General features: G+C 34.1%; 1 protein-coding gene across 1 annotated transcript in view; it reads right to left on the bottom strand.

The window, feature by feature from the left end:
• SEMA3D (semaphorin 3D) overlaps positions 1 to 25,611 on the bottom strand; it is a 231,629-nt gene that overhangs the window by 81,223 nt on the left and 124,795 nt on the right. The window contains exons 5-6 of the mRNA XM_044677285.1: positions 14,762 to 14,824; positions 7,714 to 7,833 (exon numbers count right to left, since the gene is read on the bottom strand). Of these exons, the coding sequence (XP_044533220.1) occupies positions 7,714 to 7,833; positions 14,762 to 14,824 (183 nt within the window). The remainder of the gene's footprint in view (positions 1 to 7,713; positions 7,834 to 14,761; positions 14,825 to 25,611) is intronic.

Here is a 25,611-nt window from a genome sequence, read left to right on the forward strand (position 1 = left end):
ATGACATACATAGAGGATAGAATGCCAGAGCCAATAGAAAGCTTGGAAATCCTCTAATCCCATTCATTCCAAAAATACTTAATTAAGTACCTACTAGAAACTTCTTTGCTTAACATTTAGAGCCTCTCAAACTGATTCTAGTTTTTTTTTTTTGGGGGGGGGAAAGGGAGCACAGATTTATTTCACATATATATATATAGCTACATTAGAACCAAATCAATCTACCTCAAATTCTCTGACCCCAAGCTTTCATGTAGCCTGTCTCTTATGTCTAGATAACATTATTTCCTCTCTTCTTGATCTCTGTTTTCCTTCAAAACATAGCTACTAGAAGGCTTTACCATGTCTCTTGGTTTATCTGTTTTTGAAATGGTAGTAAAATAATAAATATGTTTTCTAATTATAGGTAGAAATAATATTATCTTTTGGTAGGAGCAGAAGGTAAGTCAGTCAAAAATCATTAGTGAAATCCTTTCTACATATTGTACTAAATGCTAGGAATAAAAGGAAAAGCTAAAATAGTCCCTGCCCTCCAGAAGTTCAAAGGAAAATTATCATATTCAAACAGGTTAAATTGGAAATAATCTCTCCAAGAAGGGGTCTGTTATCAATGAAGTATGAGAAAGGAATGACTAATTGAGAACTAAAAGTAGGCAGGAGGTAGAAAATTTCATATTTGCTGGGAGGTCCCTGGGAGCAATTGGAGTTTATTAAGTAGGAGGGAGAGAGAGAGGGATAGGGAGACGGGGAGAGAAAGGGAGAGAGAGAGACAGAGAGAGACAGAGAGAAAGAGAGAAAGAGAGAGAGAGAGAGAGAGAGAGAGAGAGAGACAGAGACAGAGACAGAGACAGAGACAGAGACAGAGAGACAGAGAGAGAGAGAGAGAGAGAGAGAGAGAGAGAGAGGAAGACAGAGAGAGAGAGACAGAGAGGAAGACAGAGAGTCATTACATACAATTAATATTTTAATAAAACTGTATTAATGGCATTTTCTTTGCCAAACATATCCTGCAATAACTTTGAGTTCCCACCTCTTTAACCAAACTAAATGTTATGAAAAACTGCAAACTGAAAAAAAATCAGACACTTTAGAAATCGTAATTTCCTAAGTGGATAATGGTCTGGAGAATGAAGGCAGGGAGACCAACTAGAAGGTTATTACAGTAATCTAAACATGAGGCAATAAGAGCCTAAGCAAGGGCAGAGGCAGAGTTAAAGGAGAGAAAGGGTTATATGGGAGAGAAGTCTGCTTTGCCCTGAATCCACAAGATTTGATAACTGTTTGGAAGTGGGGGTAAGAAAGAGTGAGGAATTAAGTATGGCACCTAGATAAAAAACCCAGAAAACAGGGAAATTTATGGTGTTCTCCATGATAATAGGAAAAGTGATGGGTTTGAGGGAAAAGACAATTAGTTCAGTTTTGGACATGCTAAGTTTAAGTTGTCTATAGGGACTCTATTTAAGATATGATAGGCAGTTGGAAATGGGAGATTGGATGTAAGGAGGGAGAGAGGTCAGGGCTGGATGAATAGAAATGAGAATCATCTACAGAGTGATAATAATTGAATCCATGGAAGCCAATGAATTCACCAAGCAAAATAATCTAGAAAAAAGGAGAAAAGGATCCAGGGTATAACCTTGGGGGTTACCCACAGTTAGCATACAAGATCTGAGTGAAGATCCACTGGAAGAGATTGAGAAGGAATGGTCAAAACAGATAGGACAAGAACCAAAAAAGAGCAATGTCACAAAAACTTCAAGAGCAGAAAATTTCAAGAACATGACTGACAGTATCAAAAGTTACAGAGGGATAATCAGTAAAAATGAAGCTTGAGAAAAGAACATTAAATTATTTGGCAGCTAAGAGATTACTTGTCACTTTGAAGTGACATGTGAGCTCTGATTTCATCCATAGAAGAAACTTCTAGTGTGGAAATGCCCTCCGCAAGTGCAGGTAAGTAACTCATCTGTAATTTTTAATCTCAGAAGATTGCCTAAGGGATATGTGAACTGAATCAGCTATTCCTCAGCGTGTCGTGTGCCTGGCACGATGCTCAGTAAATAGGACACAGCCTTAAAGAACATGCATTTTAGTGGGAGAGATGACCCGGCATACCAATAAGTAGGTACAAAGTAGATGAAAAGTAATCTGAAAGGGGACTTAGCGATCAGCTAGAGGACCTGGGAAAGACCTCCTGTGGAAGGTTGGGTGGGACTCAAGATAAGTCTTGAAGGCAGCCAGGGAATCTAAGAGGCAGCTATAAGGGGACTGAACAGTCCATGCATGGAGGATTCCAAAGCATCAAGATGGGAAATAGAGGCAAGAGTTAAACTCAGAACATTTTGACTATAAGCCTGTTTATCCATTATACCGTGCTGTTTCTCCAAGCTAGGATGGCCCCCCAGATTCAGAATAGGAGAGAATATCATTGAATATTTATTAGGTATCTATTACATGGAAAGTACTGGTTTGTTTCCATGAAGAAAGTGTTTTTCTACAGTTATTACAAGCATTTTGGTCGGGATATTATTTTCTTCTGGGCATCTAATCCATCCAAGTTGTACAAACAACCCTTTTGAAATGTTCGTGTCATCCCCACCATCGCAGCGAAGAAATCCAAGGCAAGCAGCTTCTTCACCGAGCTGTTGATGCATGAGGCCAAAATGCTCTGTCCGAGTATTTTCACTATTATGAAAACAAGTACGTGATTTAAAGTCGCTCCGTTGTTTTGGCTCAAATATCTGTTTTTACAACAGTGGCCTCAGATAACACAACATTGGCAGCTTTGGATTGCTCAGGAAGAAGCAACATCTTCGATTCCACTTTCCAAGAAAAATAGGAATGCACAATCAGCACAGCCCCATGATCCTGAGGCAGTTCCATAACAAAGACAGCATGAGCTATCCAGAAAGAAGTGTGACTCACACTGTGGAGAAGGGAACAAAATACATCCTCTATGTCCAGACAGATGTTCTACGAGGAGAATCTGCAAACTTTGTGTCATGGAGCTCCATGAACAAGTTTTATTATTTAATGAAACATTTATTAGGTGCCCTGTGTAGGGTAATGTGCTTGGCCCTGTATCAGGAAATAATTGAAAATAATCCCATCTAGTATCTACATTTTAGCAAGGCAGGGAATGATGAGAAAGACTTTTAAGGAGTGGAGAGATAAATGGTCCCTAAAAGGGAATAAAAAATCTCTACTTCATGTCTCTCAGTATTCTTTTACATTTTAATTTTATTAATATTCACTAATGTCTATCTTTTAAATGTCTCAAGTCAGTGTGCAAAGATGGGTATTTTAATATTTATTCCTTGTTGAAGAAAAACTAAATTTGTGGAATTTTATACTTACAGAATTGAAGTAGAGAATTAATACATTTTTGAAAAACTTTGAGAATGTGGAAATGTCAGTTCTGAGTTTTATTAAGTATTATAAAGGGGTAACTACTAGTGAAAAGCATGATTATTATGTAGCCTAGATCAAGGGATAAGAATGCCATCTCTTTTTAAAGGTGATCACAAAAAGACAGAAGACTAGACAACAGGCCTCTAGATGTATTGAACATATTCTTAAGTATTTTTAAAATGCATTAGAAGCCATTAGAAGTTCGTCTTGAAATACAAATTATGTTTGTTTGTTATACAGTCATTTTTCAGTCATTTCCAACTCTCCATGACCCCATTTAGAGTTTTCTTGGCAGAGATACAACAGTAATCTGCCATTTCCTTTTATAGCTCATTTTGCATATCAAAAAAAATGAGGCATATACAGAGTTCAGTGGCTTGTCCAGGGTCATAAAGCTGGAAAGTGTCTGAGGCTTGAAGATGAATGTTCCTGATTCCAAACCCAGTGCTTTAGCCATTGTGCCACCTCACTGCCCATAAATTGGGTACTGTGATACTACTTTCACAAAGGGATAATCCAAATTGGATCCAGCTCAGGGAAGTATAATATCCCAAAGACAGGTAGTTCAGTTCCCTAGTAGAAGAGAGAAAGTATAAGCAGGAACCAATGAGAAACCAATAAAAATGCTCAAAAAGATTGATGTAGATCCAAGAGGGAAATTGGAAAAACTAAAAAAAAAAGTCCATGGGTTGGAAATAATATTGGAATATTGGAGCCAAAAGGGATCTTATTTTATGATAAAGAAAATCAGGCCCAGAAATATGAGACTCAATTGACTTGTCCAAAGTCACTCATGGGATACATACCTGAGCAGTGACTCTGACTCCTTGTTTTTCTTCCTTTAAGGTCTATTTTTTTTTAATAGCGGTACAAGTTTACCTTCTTGTTTATAGATAAATCTCTGATGCTAGCAAGAAAAAACATCCCTTTTTTTTTTAATCATTAGCAATAAAAATAATCGAATATAAAATAAAGAACATAAATGGTGAATCTATATAAAAGTCTAACAGACAAACACATGGCCAACCAGTTTCACTACTTATATAATGTGAAGAAATGCCTTCAGCATGTGGGGTCGAATGGCAGAATGTAGAGAAGAACACGGACCTTGGAGCTAGAACTAGATCTGAAATAGACTTTATAGGCCACAAAATCCATCTCCCTTATTTTACCCTTGAATAAAACTGGGGCAGAGGGTTTAAGTGACTTAGCCCATGGCCATAATGTGTCTAAGGTAAAATCTGAACTCGGGTCTTCCTGACTCCAAGTCCAACATCTTATATTTTCTACCAAATAGCCATTGATTTTATATTTAAAGAAATTGATACCTAGAGAGGTAAAAGTGATATTACCAAAGCCAAAAGGGTCAGGAAAGACCAAGCTAAGATGAAAAGCCAGCTCTAATTGGAAATTTCTGATGTGAAATCTAGGCTTTTCTCTGCTGTACCACTTTGTCTCTATACAGAAATAAAGTCCATATCTTTTAGACGGTCATCAAAGGCTTCGGCACTGGAGTCGTGGAATCTGTGTCACATCGCCAGCTCCGATATTTATTCACAATGTTTACTTGGACAAGTTATTGATTCTATTGAAAACTCGTTTTTTTTTTTCATTTTAAATATCAAACGCATTTAGATGTTGATGAGGATGTGGACAAGGTCGGCACAAAATAAGGAGGTGAGGATGGGTTGTTAGACAGTAACAAAGGGGATTTCTGCATCGGGCTATCTTGGACCCATTGATGAATTGAAGTAAAAAATGGTGGGTGGAAGTAGCCCAATTGGCAAGAACTAAGGAAATTTGGGCAATGGTTAGGATGTAGGCTAGAAGCAGAGTTCTTTACATTTTTATCTTTTCACATAGGTAGCAAAAGAGAGAATGGGAGAAAACTCCTGCATTCTGGAGAAAGGGAGAAATGTGAGATACCAAAGTGGAGAAGATGTAGTTCTGCTGAGCATATCACAGGACTGTATTTCTCTCACGCTAACAACTCTATCCAATTAGTTGATTATAAACTACCCTTCCCCTTTCTGTAGTAAAATGTTTATAATTTTATGATAAAAATGTATAATTTATGATACATTTTATTTTAATATATTGTACATTACATATATTATTATACAATATAGTAAATAATAAATAATAAAATTTAATAATAAATTTATAATTTATGACAAAATGTTTGTAATTTTATGATAAAAAGAAAATATATATTTTTTAAAAAGGCAGCTAGATGACACAGTGGATTGAACATTGGAGTTATAATCAAGAAAATCTAAGTTCAAATCCTTCTTTAGGTACTTAGTTACACAAACCTAGAGAAGTCACTGAACTTTTCTCATGTGGTTTCCTCATTTGTAAGTTGGGAATAACTCTCACTGAGTTATGAGGATCAAAAGAGATGATATATTTAAACTGCTTTGCAGAACTTAAAGTTATATAGACCCTAGCTATTATTAGTATTAAAATGCTTTTGCAGAAAATTGCATTTCAATATATTTTTAATCTGCTTTAAGGAAATTATGCTATTATGTCTATTATTTAGATATTTATTTATATGCATATATATAATGGCATTAGCCTACTAATTCTTCTTTACAGGCCTTCATTAAAATTAATCAGATACAACATTTGTATTTTATACAAAGTCCTGGGCTTAACTTTTTGTAAAAACAGTTAACAATCTTCTACAGGCCTATCAAAAGAGTACCCAAGTCCTCTAAGCAGCTGGATACTCTAAGGATTTATTATTCCCTGTTCACTCATAATTCTCTGATTCAGAAAACTTGTAATTTTGATTGCCTCGGGGTTTTTTGACAGTCCCAAACTCAAGTAATTAGCCCTATCCAAATTTCCTTTCAGCAGCTCTGATTTTAGGAGCTGCAGAAGAATATTTGCCTTTCTCAGCAGATTGTAAGTATTTGGCCTTTGGCCTCAGGCCTCAAAACACACCTAACCTGTGGAGCTATGTATTATAATGACACATTCTGCTATGAATTACTGCTTAGGTATTACACTTTATCAAAGCTGGCCAAGAGAACATAATGCCAACAGTGCAGAAGGATTGACTCAAGAATTCCAACTCTTCCAGTTTTCTCTGAGTGTTTAACGGAGTAAATTAGGTTTGCTGTTGTTTTTTTCAGACACTTGAGTCTCCACAAAATAACTAACTTGATTTGGAGCATGGGATTTATGGGAACCAAGACAATAGATGTTTTTTCTTTTTAAAGAGTCAGTTACTTTTTCACATTAAAAAAAAAAGCCTCACTTAGAAGTACAAAACATAAGAGACCAAGTTCTTATGTGGGTTCTAGTCACCACTTTGCCACTAAATAACTGTGACCTTAGCGAAGTCATTTTTCCTTCTTTGTAATTTGAGGGGCCTGAATTTGAGATCCCCTAAGATCAATGATGCCTCTGTAAATCTACAATTCAAAGAAAGTATTACTTAAAAATGATGGATGGGATGTGTATGTTGAATTTTTTTAAATAATAGGGATGGGACACTATCAGTCCTCCATATGCTCTTCCTTAGTTCTTCAAGCATATTCCACGATTCTATGATTTTTCTAATGCTAGTGTAATTCACAAGAGCCAGGCAAATCATCGAGGATCAGCTCTTAAGGACGGTTATCATCATTATTACCAAAATAACAATTGAAGGTACCCTTTTTTGGTGTTAATTAAGCAACATCATACCAGAATCATATCCTTTTCAAAATCAGAGAACTTAGAGACAATTTTGCCTAATTCCAGTATTTCACAGATGTCTAAACTAAGGGCAAGAGAAGTTGTGTTGCCCAAGGTGGCAAGAGCAAGTTAATGGTAGCACCAGGCAAACTAAGGACTCCAAGATATAAGTATAAGCCATTACATTGTACTACCTGTACAGATGTCTTCATAAATGTAGCCGCTTAAGATCCAAGAAAGAAGCCAGTGGCACAGTGGACAGAATGCCAAGTCTAGGGTCAAGAAGACTCATTTTCCTGGTTCGAATGTGGCCTCAGACACTTCCCAGCTGTGTGACCCTAGGCAAGTCACTTAACCCCCATGACCTACCCCTCACCACTCCTCTGCCTTGGAACCAATACACAGTATTGATTCTAAGATGAAAGGGGAAGGGTTCTAAAAAATAAATAAATGAGTATATGCAAAAGAAAGAGAGAACACAGTTCTTGTTTATTATTTAAACTATACAATTATTTCTTTATAAAAAGTGCTCATTGTTCTTTGCCCAAAAAAAAGCTTTGGAATTAATTTTTTAAACAATGTAAAATGATATATTAAGTTTAAATGACATACCTCCTTATGAGTTCCAAGATCGATGTATCCACATATTGGGTGAAAGGCTCCAGTGCCACACACATAAACATGAGTTCTGTTATAAGACTGAAGAACTCGAATGAAATTTGCACATTCTGTCTATTAGGCATAAAAAAGAAAATAATTAATATAAAAATTGTATGTCAAGAAATATCCTTCATACCCCCTGTTCCCCAAGATATTTTGCTAATATAAATGGTCAAAATGAAAACAGAGAAGAAATAAAAATTGTGTTTGGTTATTTTTGAATAGCTAAATAAGCCAGGCCTTTTTATGAGATAAAAGAAGTGATCTATTAAATCACTTGTTCAAGGTCAGAAACTCAGTCTGGGTGAGATGGGACTAAAACCCAAGACGCCTTCCCTTCAGGCCAGCTCTCTAAGAACTATAGCATGCTGCTTCAATTAAGTCTATTAGTGGATTTTTCCCCCTTGTGTAGTAACATTTTTTAATTCTATAATGCAAGTAAAAGGGGAATTAAGTGTGAAATGTAAGGAAATTATATTTTGTGATTGTGATTTTTAAATTTTTAAATTTTATTAAAAGTGTGAATTTTAGGTCTTAAAATTCTAATCTCCAGTAGAGTCCAGTTGCCTATACTTGCTTTAAAGAAAGTATATTCAGGTGTGCCTTGCACAGAATTCTAGCTTAATAAATATCTGTTGATTGATTGAATAAATCTCAAGAAAAGAAGACAATCCACACTGGTTTCAGTCTATGCTTTCAATGTTACCTTCTATTATTTCATTACATGAGTTCCCTTCTCTAACTATAGTCCTCACTGTCTGCTAGTGGCCCTCTGAGTACCCTTAGCATCATTTCAATAGGCCTCCAAGGTCAAAAACTATTTTCATAATAATACTAAAACATCTTCATTTTAGTGCAGCACATATTGGTACTATATTAATAGATAAGAACAAAAGCTCTGGTGAGAGATAGGGGTACTCATTCATTTTTAGGGGTGTAAAAAGGGTCCTAAGACTAAAAAGTTTTTAAAAGGGCTATCCTAAAAAATTGAAACAAAACAAAACAAAAAAAAGGCTTGTGGCTCTCTCTGTCCTTTTTGCTCATATTGTTTTTTCTTTGAAAAATGTCTCACCGTTCTCTTCTGTTTAACACAACATTGTTCTGTTTAACACAACATCTCCCAGGACAGAGAGGTGGTGCAGAATCAGGAAGATTCATCTTCCCAAGTTCGAATCTGATCCCAGACACTTACTAGCTGTGTGAACAGGGGCAAGTCATTTAATGCTGTTTGTCTCAATTTCTTCATTTATAAAAATGAACTGGGAAAGGAAATTTGAAACTACTCTAGTATTTTTGCCGAAAAAAAAAAAACCCAAAGGGGGTCACAATAAGTCAGACATGACTGAAAAAACAACTGAACAACACCTTCATGCTTGAGACCCCAATTGAGTTGTCTCTAAAAGATCTTTCCTGGCCATTGAACCTGACTTCCCTCCTGAAGACCTACTCCCTAGGTTATTCATGGGTTTCACATATTACAGAGACCCTTAAGGGGTAGGAGATATCTCAAAATTTATCTACTCCAACTTTCATACTTAGGAGGCTTTGAGTGACTCACTCAAGATCACATCTATAATAAGAGGCGATGAAAACATTAAAAACAAAACAAAAAATTTGATCTTAGAATTATAAGACTTGGGTTTCATTCTTAAATTGGACAGAGAATGTTTGAAACTTGCTTCAAATTATTATTAATTTTGTGATACTGTGTAAATTATTTAACTTCTCTGAGCCTTATTTACCTCATGTTTAAATATGGGTTAATGACAGCACCTATCTTGTTGAGGGGAAAATAAGATAAAATATGCCAAGTGCTTTGCAAACAATGAAGTGCTTAGTCTTAAATTTTTGGAAACACTCTGTATGCTATCTATTATTATGGGTGGTTTAATAGTTGTGTGACTGTGGCTAAGTCATAATTTTTATCTCAGTTTTCATCTATTAAATGAATATTAAAATAATTATGGGATATTGTGAAGAAAGCCTTTATAAAGCTTTAAAAAGTAAATGTTAATGTCTAGCAGGACTGGGACTAGAACCAAGATGCCTCTGAGATTGCTTCCAGCTAAAGATCCTTGACCTTAAGAATTTAAGCCAGAGCATAACCTTTAAAAATTATTTAATTTTTACATGTATATTTCTTATTTTCCAAACTAGATCATAAAATCTTTGACAATCTACTTTTCTGTGTATTCCCAATGGAACTTTACATAGTTGCTTAGAGTTATGACCATTAGTAATAAATATTTGTTGAATGAAAGAATAAATGAACCATAAGTTCTGAAAATCTCTATCTTAAATCAAGTTTCCAAATTTCTTGAACATCCAGAGAATCTAATTAAATTTTTGAAAGTTATTCAGTTTATTTTTCCCATCTCATTATATCTATGCATTTTTATATGCTCATTATCTTGAGAATACATCCTCTCTACTTTTCTTTTTACCAAGATTTGATCTTTTTGAATATCCCTTTCACTTATTATATCACTTTCTTTTTCTATTTACTGTCACTGGTAGAAACAACAGGTTTAGGAGTCTGCTAAGTCTCCTACTATCCAAAGTGACTGTCCACAAGTGACTGATCAGTATGACTGAGTTTCTCAGTACCTTTCTTGCCTGTAATTGCCTAAAGACATTGTTGTCTGCTTTAAGGAATGCTTTTTGTCAGCCATTGTATCCATCTCGATTCTAACTGATTTCTGGCCCTTTTGTAATTTCTCAACTTGCTGATTTTAGCCAATTAACTTTACTCCTGGTTTAAACTGGTCCTTGTTTCTTATCTTCTCATAACTTTCCCCTTACACAAGTTTTTGAAAATTTGAAAATACTAATAAGTAATGACATCTATAGTCAATAGTAAAGACAAAATATTGATTAAAATTCTACCAGTGTTTCATGCATTCTGACTCAGTTGAAACATAACATCATCCTATAACTTGGGTAGAAATTAATCAATGGTAGCCAATTTCAGCAATGTTTTGGAGTAAACTTTATCAAATATATGTATAATTAGAGAAAATTTATAGCTAAAATAAGAGTAAGAAATAAAATTCTGAGAAAGATAGACAGATTATATTGATGAAGAAATCCATAAGCGTATTTTCACTGGATCCAAGATTTGGGGTTGGGAAGGACTTTGGAGGTCATGTAGCCTAAACCCCTAAAACCTCATTTTACAGATGAGGACAGAGAAGCTCACATATGAGAACTTAGAGTTCAGAAGATTAGGGATAAAAAAGTATTAACAATGTGGGGAAAAGGGCAAGAGAAACAATTGATAGTGATGGACCCATAAAATGGTAGGTATGATTTCAGGGGTATTATTTGAATAAAAAAATAAAATTAAGGTAGGGGAACAACTCACCCTACACTAAAAGACTATTACTTCCAGGATTATTTTGTTAAAATGCAAATCCTTACTAGAAGGAGGCATTTGAATATTTTCTGGCAAATTACCCCTTGTATTATAATCTCAATTAAAGATTTATTCAAAGTAGTTAATCACATTATTACATAGCACAGGTAAATTTTGTTAAAGGAGAAAGGAGAGGGAATTGATGAGTAAGACTACAAAGGAAACACTCCCTCATTAGAATGTAAGTCCCTGAAGAGTAAGGGTTACTTTTGCCTTCCTTTGTATTCCAAGTGCACAGGACACTGTCCTACACACGGTAAACACTTAATAAATCATGTTAATGTAAAGCTGTGGAATATAAAAAGCATGGCTCCAAGATGTTCTTTCCTCATGTCCTTTTTGTGAAAAAATAACTAGATTTTACAATTACTATCCAGAAAGACAAAAGTTATGTTTGGTTGAGTAACAATGGACTTAGATTTGCATAAAACAATATTTGAAATTTTCTTCTTTTTTGTATATCAAATATGTTAAAAGAAATTAAAGTGGCATAAACTTTCTAGCTAAAAGGTTTCTCCTATGACATCATTCTTTCCTTGCAAATAGTAACATTGGATTGATACTGGGAGAAGATAAATTAGGCTTCTACTTTTTATTATGTTAAATTCTGACTCAAATGGGAAGCACATATCATCAGAGAAAAACGAGTGCTCCAGGTACTTTTTCTGAGCTTCTGAAATACAAAGTTTGAAGTGAAATAGTCCTCCCTCAAGGAATAAACATTCTCATGGGAGTTCTCTCTTAAAATCGTCAAGTGAAAACTGGAAATCTTCTGGTAAAGGTAGAGGTAATTCTTGTTCAGGGACAAGTAGGACCTATAAAATCCCTTCCAATTCCAACATTCTATAACTCTGTGATAAAATTGGTGGAATATAGAAAAAGCCTAGAAAGGCAGCAGAATATTTCTAAGATAGGACTGGTGAAAATGAAAGATTTGTCTTTTTTTACAGATCATCATTGGCTGAATTACTGAAAGATCCAATTTGTGGTATGAGGTAGGGATTAAAATATACATACCTAGTAAATATGAATATATTTATATCCTTAACTATCACAAACAAACCTATCATTTACAGATATAAAAATAAACCATCTAAAGTTGTGCAGAGGGAATTTCATCCTCTCCTCCCTCCTTGATTACTGACCAGGGCCATCCCATTCTCTACATGATAAAACAGTTTGGGTGGAGCCCACCTGGGTCTTTTTGGGGTCAGAACTTCCCTGAGCAGGCAGGAGGAAAGATGGAGAATTGGAGAATCTAGCAATGCTGAGCTACACGTGGTCGGTCAGACAGAATTGGAATAAGGGGATTTCAATCTATGCTTATCTATCTTTTCTATTTCAAGTGGTTACTAATAAACTTTATAGAAAATAAGAATGTGGTAGATATTAATTTTCAACCTAACAAAGTGTTCGTGTGAGTGTATATGTGTGTTGACCAAGCCTGTGATTTCATCAATGTAGGAAATTTCTGGTGAGAGGAACCAAGAGAGGTTGTTGATCAGTCACATAATGCAACATGGAACCACCATTTATTTGTCAGGCATTGTGCCAAGTGCTGGAGAGACAAATAAAGTTAAAACATAGCTTTTGACTTCAAGGTGCTTATTTTCCAATATGGGACACAACATGAAAAATGTGTACCTAAATATAGCGTAAATGGAAATTATCAGTGGGAATACGCTACGGGTGGGAGTGAGAAAGTCCTCCCCTGGAAGAAAGAGGGATTTTGAACTTAGTCTTAGAAGACTTAGAAGACTATTTGATCCTGGAAGTAAAAGGGAGCTGCTGGGGTTTACTGAGTACATGGGTGCAGAGGTGGGAGGAGAAGGTGAGTGCTTTAGAAAAATCACTCGAAACTGTGATAGTGGAAATTTGGGAGTCCTTGAACTAATTTTGAGGTCCCTGATCTTAACTTCCTGTGGACATTTAGGACTCTTTCAAAACTACATTTCCCATGATTCCTCTTGCATAATGAGGTGGACAGGAAGTGTGATAATATAGACAGAGGTATAAAGACTCAGGACTTGATTGGTACGCTCCCTTTCCTGCTGAAGCAGCTTGGTGGGCAGAGGTACGGCCAACCAAATTTTGAACTAAATCTTTTTATTTAGTTTGAACTAACTCTTAACATTTGAATTAAATCTTAACAGGCACATGGCTTTATTTTTCTAAATGGCTTTCAATAAACCCTTTGAAACCATGATATTTTAAATTCTGTCCCTCTATATTAATTTTATTTGTTACACAACTGAGTAGAAAACAGACTGCTATGGGGAAGACTTGGGGAGACCAACTAGCAAGCTACAGCAATAGTCCGGGGCTCTGAGAATGAGGAGGGTCAGCATCAGAGTTGTGGCTGTACACAAGTTGCCAAGTGTCTCCTCTCCAGTATGTGAGACATGGCATAACAATTACAGTATTTTACAGGGGAATCTAGATGGTTCTATGAACTGAGCCTGGAACTCAGGGAAAATCGAGTTTCTTACATCTGAAACTCACTAGTTGTGTGATCTTGGACAAGTCACTTAGCCTCTGTTTACCTTAATCTACTAGAAAAAGAAATGACAAACCACTCCAAGGTCTTTGTCAAGAAAATCCTGTAGGAGGCCAGGAAGAGTCAGACATGACTGGACAACAAACTTTTTTTGAAACTATGTTGTTCTCTTAAATAATTTAAACACAGAGTCACTAAACTAATCCTGGTTTTACCTAGGAATGGTAGTAGATAGAGTACTCTACTTAGAGGCAAGAATACCTTAATTTGAATCCTTCTTCAGATACTTATTAGCTGTGTAGCCCTGAGCAAGTCACTTAATTTGTTTCAGTTTCTTCATTTGTAAAATGGGGCTGATAAAAATAGAAATTACTTCTTAGCATTGTGACAATGCAAAAGTGTTAGTTATTATTATTATTATCTGGAAAGTGTCCATAATATTCCTTTACCTAAAGGCTGGCTAGAAAATGGACTAGATAATCTCCTTTAAATGAAAGACTTTTGAATGTAAGATCTATGACTTTCCTCATCTTGACACATAAATTTGCTTCAAACTTGGTATTTGTTTATAATTTCATCCAATTTTAACCCAGGGCTAGATATCCACAAAATGCTAATCTCTAGTGATCCAATTAATTAATTTAGTTCATAGTCCACCATAGACTTGGAAGTGCCTCACATATTTACTACCTCTGAGATCCTAGGAAAGGCCATTTAATTTCAGTTTCATCATACAGAAATTGAGGAGGTTGGAGTCCATGACCTCTAAACTCCCTTCAGATTTTAAATCCAGGATCTTATGAACTATGATCCTTTAATAACAAACAATTCCAGGGAACATCTTTGTGCTATTTATGAATACTATTGTTATTATTTCCAGGAATTTTTTTAGAATGACATATTTTATTTTGACAAGGTAGAAGCATCTTGTAAACAACCATTTTAGAAGCAGGGCAATATATAAAACAGTCTTATTAGTAAGACTTGGGTATGAAAAGTACTGTCCAAAATATTTCAGATAAAACACTTTGCTCAATAATTGATTTCACATCAATACGCAGTCTAATAAAGAAAAAAGTAATACTCACATAAGGATCTTTTCCAGCTAATTTACATAATTCCATCCTTTCCTTTGCTGCAGGCCAATAAATCTATAAAATATTTGAAGATGTGTTAGAAGTAGAAATTCTGAAATACACTATTGAATTCTGAAATAAAATCTCTTATGGCATTTAAGAACTAAATTGGGTTCTAATTTGATTATTGTATGGAGTATTATTTCTAGAAGCAAACGAATGCTACCATATCTCCATTTGTTCACTCTTTAATTTCCTCCAATAATATTTAATAATAAATGTTTATAATGTTGTAGATTATTTTAGGATTAAAGAAGGACATTTTGCATTTGTGGTGAGGAGGAAAGAAAATAGTTTTATCTGTTGTTTTTTCAAAGTTTATGCAGAAAGAGAATATGTGAGTCAATAATACACAAAACCATGGCTCATTTACATATATAACTTACATATAGGGACAAAAGTATACATAATTACCTAATTGTAACAACTATAAATGATTGCTTTGATCAATAAACTAGTATAAAATAATTGCTTTTTAGCACATTACCATAGTCAAAGATTCTAATCTTTTGGTGAATCCACAACCAGATTTCACTTAAGACTGCACAGTCTTGAAATTATCCCAAAGTTTTTCATTTTATCTGTGTACAGGGACCCCTATAAAGCAGCTTTTAAAAATGAGGTACTTGTCGATGTTGGGATACAAGCAAGAAGAAACTAGAAAAAGAAAGCTTTGGTTTTGTGGCTAGATGAGTATGACCTGTATGGGAGTTTAACTATTTTTTGGTCTAAATCTCTCATCAGGATGTGCAAGAATTAATTCCTGCTGTGAGAAAAAAGAAATAATGTCCAAAAGAAATATTCTAAAGGAAAATTTAAAAGCCTGGAGTTATTAATGATTTATATGCTGTCTCAGTTTTATGTCATTATTTCTGTAGTGGGATTATAACTTTTTAAAGTTTTACAAACATAAGAATAAAGAGTGATTCTATAGTGCTCAAGGTTATTCCCTACATCAGATAAATGGTATGGAATCATTTTCAAAAAAAAAAATAGGTTGAATTAAGGGCACTAATTTATAACACATTTTTGCAACCCACAAGGTTAAAATCACAGTTATTGTGGTTGAATCAGCAGTAAGCTCAAGAGATGAGCTAACCTCAAAATGGGTATGCTTCAGCACCTAAAAATGGTCATATGAATCCAAATCTTGCCTAATCATTGCATTTGGCAGCATTAAGATGATAATATCTTAGAGATGACCTCCTTCTCCCTTATCTTTACATACTTGCCCCGGTTTTTCTTGCTGTTTTTGTTTAGCATTTTGGCCAGATAGTTTTAAAACTCCTCTTAATACTATCTTACATTTAAATTACATCTCATTCCCCCAGGATCTCAAATTATTTCATATATATCTTTTTTGTTTTTTTCCCCCAATCTGTTTACTAAAGGCAAGTACTAATCCCACTAGATAGACTGAAAAAAATGAAACAAAATACACATTTTACTCATTTTACTTCCAAGACTATCCAATTAGTTAAACTTAGTCCAATAGATTACTATATCTATTCAATATTTCAACATTCTAAATTCTGGGTTTGGTCCTAATCTAAAACAGAGAAAGCAATCACATTTCAGAAATAGATTCAGATCACTATGGGAATCTTCATTTTATTTTCTGTGTGGAACGTTTTGTTTCTATTAATAGTAGAAAAATGTTCATAATAAGGGCGGGGTGGCAATGGGCAATATAAAATGAAGATCTTGCAACAGAAGTTTCAAAAGGTTAAATGAAAACTGACCTTAATGTCTAGGATAATTGGCAAGTGTTCAGGGTAACTAGTATAACAGAAAATGTCTCCCCAGAGGAGCCCACGATGGTATTTAAGCTAGTCTTTCTATGTGGAGAGATTTTTTAAATTAAAAAAAAGTTAACAAAGTTACAAATATATCATTTTTATAGTACTTTGTAAGTCTAACATTATCATTTCAAGGCTGGCACAAAAGTAACTAAATAACCTCAACTCCCTTTGAGTTTAAAACCTATGATTCCATTGTTCAAAGGTCAGGTTCCTACAAAGTATTCCCAAAGAAGTGCTATAATAAAATAAAAATCAAGGGCCATGTTTTCTCCTTCTCATATCAGCTACTACACTAATTTTTAATGTGGTCAACAATTTAACTGTAATTTTCCCCCAACAATTTCTTCCCATAATAAAAAATAAGGATTCACACAAAAATGTGGAAATGGTTACTAGTTAGTATAAACATGAATTTTGTGATTTTTTGTTTGTAAATTTCTATGACAAATCATTGGCTTACACCAGTGACTGAAGCCTCCCCCAATCCTAACCACTGTACAATACTCATAAAATTCCAAGATCCTTTTTATCACTTTTCAGAGGAAAACAGTGATAAAAAGGATCTAGATTAATGCAACATATTAAAAGAGTAAATTCTTTAAAAAAAAAATCAAAGAGCTAATTAAAGGATGATTAAACACTTTTTCTACTTCTCCTATGCTATATGCCATATTTTTCAGAATATTTCATCTTTTATCAGTTCTGCATACATAATAATTTCAGATTCCATATTGTCTAGCCATAGGAAATGATATTAATGGAATAAAAGATCTCTCCTTCTCCTCTTAACTATGAGTGTCATGAGGCTAGGACTATATCCTACTCCATCCTTGTATCCTCCCAAATGTCTAGCACAGTTTTCTACATATAGACACTGCAAATATTTATAGAAACCTAACTTATCAATAATAATTTAACATTTCTTAAGAAAAGTTCTCCATATTCATTGTTCTAAAACTAATATTACTTTGAGAAACCATCAAGCATCCTGGAAAGGCATAGGAAATCATGAAAAGGTAAATAAGAAACAGAGGGGAAAGAAAGAAAACTCATAATTTTTAAATTTGCCTTTTTAAGGGCCTTAGTAAGGTCTAATTATCTGTATTCCTATGTGGAGAAATGTTATGTATAATTCTCTGTAGTGAACTCTATTCACTATTATAGTATTCACTATCATAGCAATCAGAAGAATAACTCATAGGGAGAGGACGGAATAACAAATGGTCTAAGATGACATGGGGGGGTGGGAAAGAGGGGGGAATAGTAGGGGACACCAAGAGAAACTTGAGAGAATAAGGAAAATAGGATATTCTATTACACACAAAGAGGGAATAGGAAGGGGAGGGGATAAATACTATCATAAAAAGGAGAGGAAGAGAGCATTAAGAGGTAATAATCAAACCTTACTCTCAGTGTAATCAACCCGGAGAGGGAAGAGTAGCTTTATCCATTGGGATATAAAACTCTATCTAATCCTACTGAGAAAGTCAGAAGGGATAAACCAAGGGGAGCAGGGGAGAGGGGAGGTTTAAAAAGGAAGGGAAGAAGAAGGGGGAGGGAATTCATTAGGCCTTTAAAAATAAAAAGAGGGGAATAACAAGGGAGGGGGTAGAAAAGGAAGTTAATCAAGGGAGGGGATAAGGGATACTGGCTTAAAGCAAACCACTGATTTAAAAGGAAATAGTTTAAGAAGAAGGGGTAGGAATAGGGGAGGATACAAAAATGTCAGTGAATGCACAACTGATAATTGTAACTCTGAATGTGAATGGGATGAACTTGCTCATAAAATGGAAGCAAATAGCAGAGTCGATTAGAAACCAAAATCCTACCATATGTTGTCTATAAGAAACACATATGAGGCGGGTGGACATACACAAGTTTAAGGTTAAGGGCTTGAGCAAAATCTTTTGGGCATCAAATGAGAAAAAAAAAGGCAGGAGTGGCTATTATGATTTCTGACAAAGTCAAAGTAAAAATAGATATGATTAAAAAAGACAGTTACGTATTCTTAGTAAATCCTGACCTTTGATGACCAAGTCATTCTTACTTCATTTAAAAGAAAAAAAAATGATTATTTTTTACATGTCAATACAATTATTTAATTATCTTTTCTCATTATTTTAAGATCTATATTCTCTCCTTCTCTCCCAACCCCCTGTACAAGAAGGCAAGTAATATGATATATTATCAGTAATGTAATGATACAGAACAATCTCAAGGGAGTCATGACAAAAAAGTCTATTTACCACCATAGAAAGAACTGATGCAGTCTGAATGCAGACTGAACTGTACCATTCTTCATTTTATTTCATCCATGAAATGTCTACTTTCACAACATGATGAACACAGAAATATGTATTGTATGATGACCCATATACAATATATATCATATTACCCATCATTTTGGGGAGGGGGAATGGAAGAGAAAATGTTTCTCAAAATGTAAGAAAAAAGATTATTAAATAATTGCATTGACATACAAAAATATAAATTAAAAATAATAAATCATCCCCATTTTTGGTTCTTTAAATGAAGTAAAAATGATTTGATCATCAAAGGTTAAGATTTACTAAGAACACATAAGTGGTCTTACTTAATAATATTATCAAGCATTTTAGTGTGAAAAAATTACTTATCTTAAAACACACAATACAGAAGATACATAATTCTCTTTCTAGGCTGAAAATATTGACTTTGTTTTACAAGTTGTCATGGCCAAAGAATGTATGACCAAGTGACCAGCATACATTGGTCCTCTGTCTTTTATTACATAGCTATGCTGGTCCAAAGAGAGCTGGCTTAAGATGCTTTTCCAGTTAGCTTAATGGGACTTTTTGGACCTTATTAGATCAGTTGGCCCAGCCTCTGATATCCTAGAATCATTTCCACACCATAATGAAACATCAGGTAGGATTCTGGGGTGAAAAATGACTGTATTAGGGACAAGAATGAAAAGAAAGACATTATTGCTACAATGATTTGTGGCCATCTGTCACTCAGTTATAGTATGTGATTTCTGGTTTGTCCACCCCGGGGATAAGCAAAGGAACTAAGGAAACAGAATCTCCTTGGGTCACCCTCAAGAATAAAAGAAAATATGCCTTTGGTCTCTTAATGATTTTTATTTTCTACAAGGAATGTTGTGTGTATGTGTATGGGGAGTGGTTGAAAGAGGGAAAATAATTTAGGAGAATATATAATGGGAAATAACACATTAAAAAAATTAAGTAAATGAACTTTAAAAATAATATTGATATGGAGCTTTAAAGGCTTACAAAACATCTTAGAAATATTTTACAAATATGTTGATATTTGTATTGTATCACAAAAATATTTTAAGATAGAAGTATTATCACTATTTTACAGGTGAGGAAACTGAGGCACTCAGAGGTCACACGCCTCACCCAAGTTCACATAGCTGCTAAGAGTCTGAGGACAGACTCTGGGCCAAGGACTCTATACTTTCTGCCTCAGAAAAGAAAATAAGAGACCTCCCTCTCCAAAAGGCAAAACACACACGCACACACATATGCATGCAAACATTCTGACAATTATGATCAAAATGAATCCTAATGAGAAAAAAGAAAATGGGATTAAAGGAAACAAAGTATCTTAACCAGTTAACAATCACTTATTAAATGCCTGCTCTGTGCCAGGCATTATACAAAAGAGCTTTGTTTTACACAAACTCAACACGTGTGAATTCAGGCATATATGACTAGCGATAAAAAAAATTAAGGCAGAAAAATACATAAACTAAAACTTTTTAATTACATGCTAAATCTGTACCGTTTTGCCAAGTGGCAAAAACTCTCACAGTCATTCATCTAATCCTGCTCATTCTCAGTCTGAGAAGCTTTAGTTATGCCATTACATTATTTTAACGTCAAACATTAGCTTGGCACCCGTTTTTGTCTGGAGTTCTGTCTCATAACAAAGGCGTGTATGAGTCACATCAGTGCTTCCCTTTTTTTCATAGTGACCCACTTTTGTTTAAGTTGCATTATTCACCTGTTTATTTGCCTTATTTATGAAAAAAAGTATGATAGATATGTTCAGATAAGAAATACTTATTAAATAATGAGTGTTACACTATTTTGTGTAATTTTCAACTTCATGAAGGGTTTGGAACATATTCGTTACACAAAATGATGTCCTTCTATAGAAGTACTCAAGATATAAAGACAGGAAAAATCCAGTTTTGTAATCTCAAATTTAAAAGGACAAGTAAAAAAAAATGGAAGTTGGGGCCAGTAGACAAGAACAAATGTCTTTTGAAACTTAAAAATATTAGGAAAATATGGCTCTAATTCAGATAGAAAAGACTCTGGGTGAATTAAGGAAATAGGAGGCTTTTCTAATTACACCTGCAGGAAATGAGATGAAAAGGTGAACTGTCAGGAAGAGAAACAATGGTAAAAAAATGACTTCTTTTTTAGCATGTGTAAAAACTTAAGAAAGAAACAGGGCATGGAGAGATTCTAAAAGCCCAGATACTATTATGCTCACAATCTTTGCCTTTAAATACCTTCAATATACTCAAGACTGTCCATTAGAGAGGGAAAGGATCAAGAAAGGATTGACAGATTGGTCATACTTTACATATAACGTATTTACTAGAGTTCTTTTTTTCTGAAAACATTTAGCAAATGTGTAAGCATTCACTGCCACAACTGAACCCAGCAATTGGAAACCATTTTACATCTATTTTATGTTTCTGTCTTAAATAAGAATGCTTTGGTATGTTGAGATGTGAGTATACTCATTAGCCCGTGCAAAAGTTTAGACAGGAATATTATGTACAAAGAATAACAATATGGCTAGTTTGGCTGAGTGCAAAAGGAGCTAGAGATGTAGGATGCAATGAAGTTGCAAAATTCACTTTTCGAGGCAATGGCTTAAATTCAGTGTGCAAAGGGAGTGGAATAATTAAATGTACACTTTAGAAAAAGGCACTTCAGCAGCTGAATTAAAGCTGGAGGAAACCAAGGTTGACCAATTGGAAAGCTCTTGTTATATGGACTTATAATAATGACTGAAAACATGTATGTCCTTTTATTTGACTTGTGTATTTTTTCCCTAGGTGTGAATGGATGAGTCTGTTCTTCTGTGCAGTCAACATTTCTTTGTGTTTCCTATTTCTAAGAAGTATAAATCTAGATAGCTTGGTTTGAAGAGATCCTACTATTAAACCCCGAGATGACACCTCCACAAATGGAATCTTCACCATCAAGGTTGTATAAAGTGCAGAAAAGAAAGGAAGAATGAATCAATCTCCTATACTGGATATTTAAAATCATAGTGATTTGTAAACTACTAGGTAGATAGTTATAATATATTTTTATTAACTGATTCATAGAAACATTTAGGTTCACGAGATGAGCATCAGTTATGAGTTTGTTTCATGGATAAGCCTCTATTCCAAGTATCACAATTCATTACAGAAAAAGCAAAGTGGAAGATGATTAGGGTAGGTTTCATTTTCTAAGTTGGATATTCTGAAGATGTGAATAAACATCTCTGGCTGGTTTGGAAACCACCACCTTCTCCCTCAACATCCACCTCCACATACATACAACACCAATATGGACTCAATCCCCTAAACATTATATTTATATTCATCTTTTATATTCTGTGGTTATAACATCATGGCTCCATGGTATAGTGGAAAGAGACCCAATTCTACAACGCAGAGGACCTGGACTCAATCCTACCACTGATGTTTCTTATCTGTATTAGCATGGGCAATTTACTTCATCTCCCTAAGCCTAGTTATTCCTCTATAAACTGAGAGTTAGATGAGATGGACAATGAGTACGTCTCTAGTTCTACCTCTATAATGCCTTGAAAAATATGTTGCTATCATTATTTTTTAGCTATTTAATGTTTTAATGATCAATTTTACATACCACTACTGAAAAATGTTGTTTGAAAAGAATTAGAGAATCAAACTAATGGTTAATTATTTTTAAAAAGCCAATCCTTTATATTTAAATGAGGATGTGAAATAGTAATTTTCTTTAGTGAGTAAATCATCAGGATTTCTTATGTAGACTATATAAATAGCAACATTAAAATAATTACTTTCCCCAAAATATTCCATATAAATTTCTTAGAAACCATAACTTCATAAACTTGTGATATAATTGTTATATTTATTTTATTTCTATATTTGCTCTTCATGTCAAATAACTTTCCCATTGCACTTTAAATAGTTAACTGATCTGAAAAGATAAATATTATAATTTCTCTAGAAGCTATAAATTTAATTTATAATGTCAGAATTTCTTTGGTAGTTATCATTTAGCAAAAACAAATCCCCAATTTTTAATTATTTAAGGTTAGTCTATTCAGGGAAATATTCGAATAAAGATAAGACCATAAAAATCATGCCAAAGAAATTCTAATTATATCTGCTATTTGTTCCATTCATGAGGAAGTAATCTAATTGACCCAAGTTAACAAGTGCAAGGTCAGCAGAATGTCCTCTGGCCTAATTTCGAGATTCCATGAGATTTTTGTTCTTTTTTTTAACAATGGATGGAACAACAAAGTATTCAGGAAAACTAAAGATAAAAATTTTATACTAGATACACAGCTGGAAAAAACCCTTTGAGTTTAATATTTTTATGGCTCAGGGAAGATGAAAACCTCAAGTTCATTGTTGAACATAGTTAGGGGCTCTGAATGAGCAAATTAGAAATTCTCTGAAGATGATTGTACTGAGACAGGGAGTGGAAGGTGACCTGAATGTGTCAAGAAAGTGTTATGGAAAAGGAAGAAATCTATGAAGGCAAGAAAATCTATTTGATGCACAAGTTTCTTATAGTTGACATTGGTGGAATAGTCTTTAGATTAGATTTAAGAAGAACTCTGAGATCAATGAACAGAAGCTGTTCGAGATGACATGATAAAGATATTAGAAAGAGCTTTACAGGTTTTGGAATATTAAAGGAAGCCCTCAGGGGGCTAGTGAATTTTTTGCAGTCTCATTGCACACTTTACTCCTATATGAACTGTACAATCCATTAGGGTAGGCTGTATATCTTATTTAAGTTTTATATTTCTTCCAGTGCCTAGGACAATGCTTTGCAAATAGCAGGCTCTTTAGAAATAAGAATTTAATGGAAGATTTATTCTACATAAATTGGTCTATTTACTATCCACTGGACCTAAGTGATGAATGTCTACCTGCAAGCCTTAAGTCACTCTCACTCCCTTTTCCTCCAACCTCTATAGTTCTTTAAAAAAACCCTTTACCTTCTATAAATTGATATTAATTGATCACATTAATACTAAGCAGAAGAGTGGTAAGGGCTAAGCAGCTGAGATTAAGTGATTTGCCCAGGGTCACCCAGGGGAAGTATCTGAGGCTAGATTTGAACCCTGGTTCTCCCAACTTCATATCTGGCTCTATCCATTGGATCACCTAGCTGTCCCCAATCTATACAATTTTTATACAATCAAGAAAAAAACCTAACAGAATTCTTTCTTCCCACTTCCTGGAAAAATATTAACTACTCTCCTCTCCAACCGTGTATTGTCTTTTTGGATCTTGTTTAGTTAGTTATTTTTTAATGAGGATATTTCATATAGATTCTAAGTTCTTTGATGGCTGAGACTATATCTCCTATTACCTTGTATCATACATAACCTTTGGTATTTAACACATGGTAGGACACACACACACACACACACACACACACACACACACACACACACACAAGTTTGGTAATTGGAAAATACTGATTTGATTTTTTTTTTCTTAAAACAAGCAAGAGAACAGTTACTGCTATAAGTAATGTCAGGGGCTCCAAGTAGTATTTTAATGACAATGAGCAGATTCGACTTGCATATCACTGTTTTAGCCAGCAAGCAGTCCATTGTTTTACCTTTGTGACTATTAGAGAGCATGTGCTTTGCATTTTTTGTGAACAAATTAATCACTATGAAACAAAGAAGTCTACTCCAGCTTGAAAGCTAATTTATAATGATATCCAAATGGTTTTGGTTTTCTTAATTTCAAGCAACTGGGAATTAAAAGGGTGGTTATTATCATTTTATAGTGACTTTATACATAATGGGCAGAATTTAGTCATTTCTTATGCTGTACTCCCAGAAAAGGAGAAATTCAAAAGATAAATAATTAGAAGAAAATTGGTATCTCATACTAAAGCAAAGAAAGTCAATTCATAAATGAAATTTTGCTTAAAATCCAAATATAAAATTCAATTACTGGGTATACATGCAGCTAAACAATAAAACTAATCCTTTTATTTTTGAATGCTTTATGGCTAGAAAAGACAACAACAAAGATTTTTTCATAATGAGTTGGGAATTGAAGAAAATAATTAAAACAAAAATATGTTCTACTAAAAAAGATTACATTAGGAACTTGAAACTTTAAAGAATGAATATTAAAATGTGGTATTGTACATTGAAAGAGGAATGATCTTAAAAGTCATAAAAATTCTTGTATGAGTTGAGGATTATCAGAAAATTGGATGTTGTTTTAGGTTACTTTTGGGATTGAGTAATAACTCACTTACCTCTGAGTATTTCTTTTATATTTATAGTAAATAATTCTGGCAAAATTCAATTTATCTTTATAGTTTCAAGGATTTAGGCTTAAGTATTATATCTATGAGATTTAAATAAAATTATAGATCTTATCCCCCCTTCTTGTTCTCCTCATCATCTAAATTTTAAAGAGCACTGATGAGAAAGGGTAATAAGTTCACACGCTATTTTTAATGATTCAACCCATTTTATTGTTGTAGGTTAGAAAGATTATTTTTCATGGGAGGATATATTTTGTAAATCAAATAAACCCAAGGCTAAGTCAACTTAAAGGTCTTACCTGAGCATATCGAAGGTCAAATTTGAGACACTCTATGACATGTTATATCTATAACAAATGTATAGTCCTAATTATTTAAAAAAAACATGCCAATTAAAAGGTTAAGATGCTGAAAAAATAAAAAAAGACATAAATTCTTC

This window comes from Gracilinanus agilis, chromosome 5, assembly GCF_016433145.1.
Source record: "Gracilinanus agilis isolate LMUSP501 chromosome 5, AgileGrace, whole genome shotgun sequence".
Classification (NCBI taxonomy): Eukaryota; Metazoa; Chordata; class Mammalia; order Didelphimorphia; family Didelphidae; genus Gracilinanus; species Gracilinanus agilis.